The 8,396-nt window shown below is 43.1% G+C and overlaps 1 protein-coding gene across 1 annotated transcript in view; it reads right to left on the bottom strand.

The window, feature by feature from the left end:
* RIC1 (RIC1 homolog, RAB6A GEF complex partner 1) overlaps nt 1-6,786 on the bottom strand; it is a 127,526-nt gene extending 120,740 nt beyond the window's left edge. Inside the window, exons 1-2 of the mRNA XM_021712315.1 lie at nt 6,673-6,786; nt 5,522-5,677 (exon numbers count right to left, since the gene is read on the bottom strand). Coding sequence (XP_021567990.1) covers nt 5,522-5,677; nt 6,673-6,786 — 270 coding nt within the window. The remainder of the gene's footprint in view (nt 1-5,521; nt 5,678-6,672) is intronic.
* Between the last annotated feature and the right edge of the window lie 1,610 nt (nt 6,787-8,396).

Raw genomic sequence — 8,396 nt, 5'->3', positions numbered from 1 at the left:
TGGGGTGGAAGGAAAACTCCCGCTGCCGCTTCTTTGTAAGCTTGAGTTTTTCCATCTCTTTGTAGGTTTCAACAACAAACACTTAAGAGTCACCCAGGTTTGTAAAAGTACGTGACCCCACATAAACAGCGAAAAGGAACAAAGTCAGATAGGACCCTGGCGTCGGTGTTCATCACAAAATGTGTAACCCTCCGAAATCTCTCTGCATTCCCCGGAAGGTGCTCCAAGAGCCCTGGATGCCTTAAATCCGACTTGAAACTGCCTCGCCACCCACCAACCTCTTGTGACCAGACGCAGCCTCCTGTGCCTCTTCAGTGTCTACTGCTGTGCTGGCTTGGGGGGGCAGTTTAAGGAACTTGTAAGGAATTTTGATTGCACTCAAGTTAACCCGACTTGCTGGCTAGAAACTAATTCGCCTGCCACACTCCTTTGTAGCATTTAAGGTTCACAACATAAGTTCAGATGCATGGCTTGATTTAATTCCACATAAACTTCAAGATATGTAGTATTAGTACGATATTATTCTCATTTTCTTAATGAAGGACCAAAGTCACGTGACCTTAAAAGAACTGGTTTTCCTTGTCGAGACCCAGTGCTCTCTAGAGCAGATCGAACCGAATTGTGGTAGTTGATCTGGGCAGTGGGGGGGCGGGGGCGGGGGAGAGCCTCTGGGTCTTTCTCCCCAGAGGGAAAAAATTAAATTTCTGACTCTCCAAAACTCCTTATGTGAGAATTCCCCATTATGATAGAAACTTTATGGGCTGGATTTTTCAATTCCCAAATATCCAACTTCCAAATACTGTATTTTAACTTTATTTTGTAAAATACACTAGCAGGGCCCATACCCAGGCTGTCCTTCTTCTACCTCTCCCTCCCCCGCCACTACCACTGCTCTCTAGTCAAGTCATTGGACTCTATTCTGAGCTAAGATGAGACTGATGAACAAAACCTAATAGGTATATATTTTTATCTATCAAACTAATAGACTTTATTGCAAGAAAGAATGTTGATAAGAGTGCACAGAAACAGGTTCATTTATACACTGTTGGAGGAGGATAATTTGGTGTGGTTTTTCTAAAGGGTAGTTGGCAGTACATATAAAAAGAGAGATTTTTGAGTTGCAATCTCACTCTGTTACCCAGGCTGGAGTGCAGTGGCACAGTCACAGCCACCGCAACCTCGACCTGCTGGACTCAGGCGATCTTTCTGCCTCAGCCTTCCAAGTAGCTGAAACTACAGGCGTGCACTACCACAACCAGCTAGATTTTTGATTTATTGAAGAGACAAGGTCTCGCCAAGTTGCCCAGGCTGGTCTCCAACACCCAGGCTCGGGCAGTCCTCTCAACTCAGCCTTCCAAAGTACTGGGATTACAGACTGAAAAAGAGATTTTTTAAATGTGCATATTTCAGGCCCAACTACTGGTATCCCTTATTTTGCTTTGCTTTTTTTTTTTCCAGTTGAAGGTATGTGGCCACCTCGTGTCAAGCAAGTCTATCAGTGCCATTTTTCCAACGGCATGTGCTCACTTCCTAGCTCTCTGTCACATTTTTGTAATTCTCACAATATTTCCAACTTTTTCATTATTATTATAACTTTTATATGTATCTATGACCCGTGATTTTTGATGTTGTTCTTGCAACTGGCTTGGGGTGCCATGAGCCATGCCTACGTTAGGTGGCAAACTTAAGCGATGAGTATGCAACCTGTCTCCCTCTCCTGGGGCCTCCCTGAGACACAACAGTACCGAAATTAGGTCAATTAATAACCCTTCAATGACCTTGAGTGTTCAAGTGAAAGAAGAATTGCTCATCTCTCATTGTAAATCTAAAGTGAGAGATGATTCAGCTTCGTGAGGAAGGCACGTTGAAAGCTGAGGTGGCCCCAAACTAGGGCCTCTTGCACCAGTTAGCCAAGTTGCAAGTGCAAGGGGAACTTTCTGGAAGGAGCTGAAAAGGGCCACTCCAGGGAACACACAGATGATAAGAAAGCAAAACAAGCCTATTGCTGAGAGAGAGCGCGCGTGAGTGGCCTGGTTAGAGGATCTAACCATCCACGGGGTGCCCTTAAGCCAAACCCTAATCCAGAGCAAAGCTCTGACTCCCTTCAGTTCAGTGAAGGCTGAGCGGTGAGGCAGCAGCAGAGGTGGTTCATGAAGTTTAAGGAAGAATGTCGCCTGCGCCACAGAAAGCACAAGGTGAAGCAGCAAGTGCTAATGTGGCAGCCGCGGCAGGCCATCCAGAAGGTCTGACTGAGAGCACGGGCGAAGGTGGCTCTCCAAAACAATGGATGCTCGGTGCGGATTTCGTCTTCTAGAAAATGATGCCATCTGGGACTTTCATGGTTAGAGGCAAGAAGTCAGTGTCTCACTTCAGAGGACGGCCTGGTTCTCTTGTTCGGGCTGACGCAGCCAACGACGTAAGGTTGAAGCCCGTGCTCACTTCCCATTCTAAGGTACAAGGGCCTGAGAAACTGTGCCACCTCTGCTTTGCCTGTGCTCTCTCCATGGAACGGCAAAATCTGGATGGCAGCATGTTTGTTTACAGCAGGGCTCGCTGAGTGTTTCAAGCCCACTGCTGAGACCTGGTGCTCAGTAAAAAAGATTTCTTTCAAAATTTCACTGTTCATTGACAATATCACAATGAACAGTTACCCAAGAACTGTGGTGGCGATTCATGTTTTTGTGCCTGCCAACTCTGCAGCCCACGGATCAAGAAGCAATTTCAACTCTCAAGTCTCATGTAAGAAATTCATGAGGCCAGAACTGTCACAGACCCTGATTTCTCTGGTGGATCTGGGCAAAGTGAACTGATGACACAGATGACTACACGCCTGGGCTTTATGGTGTAGCGGAAACACTTGATACAGCTACCAGGCTGTGAGTATGTAGGCGATTGTAACACAATGGTAAGTGGTTGTATACCTATTCACATAGATGTGGCTGTGTTTATATATGTGCATATAGAAACATAAAAGGGTACAGTAAAAATATTGTATAAAAGATAAAAAAGGGCAACAACCCCTTCAGGTCCCCCCCCACTTTGGGAGCTTCTCTGTCCTCTCAATAAATCCTGCTTTCAAAACAAAAAAAAAAAGCCGGGCTCAGTGGCTCAGCCTGTAATCCCGCGCCTTTGGGAGGCTGAGGTGAGTGGATTGCCTGATCCCGCGGGTTCGAGACCCGCCTGGGTAGCGAGACCTCATCAATACAATAAATCAAAACACCAGCCGGTCGTGGTAGCACATGCCTGTAATTCCGGCTACTCGGAAGGCTGAGGCGGAAGGATCGCCGGACCCAAGCAGGTGAGACTGCACTCCAGTCTGGGCAACAGAGTGAGACTCCAACTCAAAAAAAAACAAAAACAAAAACAAACAAACAAAAAGATGTTTAAAAAAGGTACACTTGTATAGGGCACTTACTACAAATGGAGCTTGCAACACTGAAGTTGCTCTGGCTGACTCAGTGAGCGGTGAGTGCGTGCGAAAGCCTCAGCCGCCCAAAGCCCTGGCCTGATGGGCACAAGTCACGGGGCCTGGCCCATCCTTCTTCTTTGTGTCTAAATGGCCTGGGCAGGGGCCGGAGGCTGGCTTGAGCCCAGGAGTTCTACTCAGCCTGGAAAACATCTCTACAAAAAATAAAAAGTTAGCTAGGTGTGGTGGTGCACACCTGTAGTCCCAGCTTCTCCAGAAATTGGGACAGAAGGGTGGTCTGAGACCAGGAGGTAGAAGCTGCTGGGCGTCGTGATTGTGCCACTGCACTCCAGCCTGGACAACAAACAGAGTGAGAACCCAACTCAAAAAAGGAATTTTTAAAAAGTAAGTAATATTCCATTGTATGTATCTGTCAGATTGTGTTCATTCATTCATTCACCCACAGACATTTGGTTTGCTTCTACCTCTTGGCTACTGTGAATAGTGCCACTGGGAACACAGTTCTACAAGTATCTCTCAGAGACCTTGCTTTCAGTTTTTTTGGTGATACATTCAGAAATGGGATTGCCAGATCATATGGTACTTCTGTTTTAATTTTTATTGTTTTAGGAACCTTTATACTAACTATTTTTATAGTGGTTGTACCATTTTACAATCCCAGCAACAGTGCATGAGGGTTCCAGCTTTTCCACGCTTTTGCTAACACTTGTCATTTTCAGTTTTTGTTTGTTTTTTAAATAGTAGCTATCCTAATGGATGAGAAACGATATCTCATTGTGGTTCTAATTCGCGTTTCTCTGATAATTAGTGATGTTGAGCATCTTTTCATTTGCTTGTTGGCCGTTTGGATATCACCTCTGGAGAAATAGTACTGTTAACTTCAATATATTGTCACATCAGGAGGTCTGTATAAAAGGTAAAAGTTCAAGAGGAAATCTTTGAATTTAAGTTTTGGAGGACATAATTTTAAATTCTCAGTCAAGTTGGAATGTGGTTTTTCCTTATACTACGAGAGTTACAAAAATGTTACAAGTATGACATCTGGGTCAGAATGGGCCTTGGATATCATCTAGTCCAATCTCCCAACCCAACAAGAATGCAAGTAGCTTTCGTAGAGTAAATGTACATATATTTAATATATAAATAATTTATAAAAGCTACTAGGAGTTGGTATAAATGAAACATATTGGCCGGACTCGGTGGCTCAGCCTGTAATCCCAGAACTTTGGGAGGCCGAGGTGAGTGGATTGCGTGAGCCTGGGTTCGAGACCTGCCTGGGCAACTTGGCAAGACCTCATCTCCACTATAAATCAAAAATAGCTGGGCGTGGCAGTGCGTGCCTGTAGTTCCAGCTCCTTGGAAAGCTGAGGTGGAAGGATCGCCGGAGCTTAGCCGGTCAAGCCTGCGGTGGCCGGGAGCGGCCATTGCACTCCAGTCTGGGTGACAGAGTACGACTCCAACTCAAAAAAAAAAAAAAGAAACATATCTATGAAACTGAACATCCAGTACACTTGATTATAAACACTTCAAAAGAGATATGGAAAAAATGCAAATGTCTTCCAAAAGACATTAATGATTGTTCTTTATTTTATAAAAAGGATTAGAGGGATAACTATCAAAGTATTTGCAGTCATTATCTTTAGAAAGTATACACATAAATGGTTTTTCTTTTTTATCCTTAGTACTTACTAACTTTTATAGTCAAAAAATAGCAAGTACTCTTTAAAAATTATGTTAATTTGCTATCAAGAAGATTGGTTTTCCCAGAGTGTGGTTCACTCGGTCACCTGCATCAGAATTGCCTGGAGATATATTTAAAATACAGATTCCTTGGCCAAGTCTCAAGCTTCCTGAATCAGAATTTCTTGATGGTATGGCCCAAGAATTAGCATTTTTAGCAAACACCTCAGATGATTCTCATGCAAAGTAATAAGGTTGATAAAGAGTTCATTAGGAGTAAAAAAGATAAAGTGTCCCCTAGACCATATCCACCATCTCAGTATGTGATCTGGAATCTCTGCCCCTAATCTTCCAGTTCTGTGATGTAGGCGTGATCCCTTCTCCTGCACATCTGCATTTTCTTGATTTCCTAACAGGAGGGCTGTCTGAAGGATCTAACAGTTCTGCTGCGGAAGCCAGATGAAACAAGTGGTTGGAGTGACTTGGGATCATTTGATAGTGACCATCATGGACAGGGTGATCGCCTCTGTGCTGTCCTGCTAGTCCTCTAAGCGACCCGTAGAGTTTCGCCTGCAGAGAGTGGAGCTGGTAGTAATACCTGTTTTACCAGGTTATCATTGAAAAAAAAAAAGACCAGACGCTCAGATTAATCTGTGCCTTTAGCGGTATATTGAAGATCAGTCACAAAAACGAACTTAAACAATAATAATTAGTAACTAACATTTATTCATCCCTTATGTGCTAGATACTGTTCCAGGCACTTTACATTATTTAATTTTTATCCTCTCAGCAATCATGGGAGGTAGATACTATTATCCTCATTTTACAGACGAGGGAATTCAGGCTTCAAGAAGCTCGAGGCTCACAGACCCTAACAAAGACCCTAAAGTCACAAGTTTAAAAACAACCTTTAAGTAAAATTGGTATGAAACAGCCTCATTCATTTTAAGTTAGCACGAAATACGGTACATGATTTTGTGAAGCTTGAGGCTCACAGAGTTGGGACGGGATAGAGCCAAAATGTGAACCCAGAATCCCAGAATTTATCAACTTCGTGATACTGTCCCTTTCCAAAAACTTATTTTCTCACTGACTAAAGGTACATAATAATTTATGTCAGGCTGACTGGTCAACTAAGATTTTTTTTTAATCTCTAAGAATATCTTTTCTTCGTCAGTTTTTCGTGCGTAAAAATCACTCAGCTCAAAAAATGAAGGAAATCAGCATCTTCACATTTACCCCTGGAGAATAACGTATTGTGTATTTTAGGCAAGAATAAAAACAATGGTTCATCCAGAGGGCCATGTGATTCTTGAAAACAAGCAGTTTCTCTGGATCTTCCTATGGGCTGCATCCACGGATGTGAAAGGAGGAGAAGGACAAGGGAATCGCATCCCCCAGGTCTGATGTTGAAGACCACAAATGGAGGAGTGATGAGTAACTATCGGAGCGTACTTGGAAAACATTAGCCTACGCACACCATAAGGCAGGATGCGCCCAGGGAGCATCTCCCCCACCCTAGTCTCCTCCCAAAGGGCCCAGCACCGTGCCTGGCAGGCTCTCACTGCGCTCCACGGTTTCCTAGGAGTTGACATGTTCTTGCCACGTGATTCCGCTGTGTGTTGCTTCCCACCAGCGGGGGGAACTGGCTTTTTATCTGCTTGATCATGGAAGGACATGGGCTGACTTATACCTCCCCAGCCCCGAACAAATGCACCATTCTCAGAGGTTTTCTCAGGATTTCTCTGTAGTGAAGACACGTCTTGGCAAGAAGGGCAAGACTCTCTCTGTGTTTTTATCTTGACGGGCAGGGGAAAACACGTGGGTTTAAATCAGCCATGTGCGAGTTAGAAAACAAAGTTGGCCACTGCCTGTATATACTTTGTCAGTAAGCCCATGTCTTTCCATGATCAAGCAGATAAAAAGCCAGTTTGCCTGTTAATGTTTGTTAAAAAAGCAGTGAGGGGTTTTCCAGCTCTGTAATCCAAATATTTGATGAAAACACTCTTAACCTTACATGTGGCATGCTGGGAATCTTTGAGACTCAAGGAATGGGGCTTAGGTGCTGAGATGCTCTAAAGATTATTTTAAAATATTCTGTTATTGCTCATACAGTTCCCTCTTGTGACTGAAGTATTCAGTAGAAGAAACAAACATCTATTTAAGGCTTTTTTATCCTCTCTGAATCTACAGATCTTATTTTATTTTTACGAATCCATATCCAGAGTAAGATTTTATTTTTTTAATGGGCATTTATAAGTTTGTTGATCATGAATGCATTAATAACGATGTCCCCCAAGCAGAAGCTTTAAAAAACAATTTACTTCAGACAATTATAATGACCGTATAGTAAATTTTTAATATAATGTCTAATCTCAGGCAGAACTCAGTTAATGCAGACATGAAGTTGAATATATAAAATCAAAGACAGGGATCAAAATGTGTCATTGCAACAGTTAATAATTTACAATACCCCTAACTTTAGCAAGACCAAGATTTTCCCCATGCCCATGTTGTTTCCCGAATAGATATTAGGCACCACCAGAAGTCCAGTTAACCAACAAAGACCCTAAAGTCACAAATTTAAAAACAACCTTTAGTAAAATTGGTATGAAACAGCCTCATTCGTTTTAAGTTAGCATGAAATACGGTACATAATTTTGTTATTTAGGCTGTATGGACAAATTATGCATTCTCCAAAATTATATGTTTCCTTTTTGTCTTTCATTTACCTACAGCTGTTTTCTCGGTGTTCCCTTATAGCTAGCTTAGTGGCGTTTCTCTTGTGTCATTATTCTAGTTATTAGTGGTTGCATTTCCTGGAATCTCTTACTTACTAAACTTCAGGTAAATACAGTCTAAAGTAAAAAAGAATAGAGCAAAAGAGAACTTCTGAAAGGAGTTCTACGCAGTCAAGGAGCCAAAGAACCATCTAGTGCGTCAACATTCAGGAATCCTAGAGCCTTTCTCTTCTGCCTTGATGGACGCTGTCTCCTCCAAAGACTTCAGAGACTGCAGCCCCTGCGCTTCTTCCCACACTGCGGCGTCTCCTTCAGTTGGGTACTCCTTCATCATAGGCCACCTTTTCCTTTGCTCTTTGTTGTTGTTGTTGTTGTTGGTGGTTCCCCCAGAAGCCAGACCCTGAGGCAAGAATATCCCTGCAAGTAGCTTATTTGGGTGGCGATCCCAGGAAATGTGGGTAAGGGAAGCGAGACAAGGAGGGAAGGCAACCAACAAAGGGAAGGTTTTCAAGCATGTTAGTACCATGAGTAACAGGAGCTTAATCCCT

Source organism: Carlito syrichta, unplaced genomic scaffold (genome assembly GCF_000164805.1).
Source record: "Carlito syrichta isolate Samal-C Ts95f unplaced genomic scaffold, Tarsius_syrichta-2.0.1 Scaffold303180, whole genome shotgun sequence".
Lineage (NCBI taxonomy): Eukaryota > Metazoa > Chordata > Mammalia > Primates > Tarsiidae > Carlito > Carlito syrichta.
This window is presented reverse-complemented; position numbering and strand designations above follow the sequence as displayed.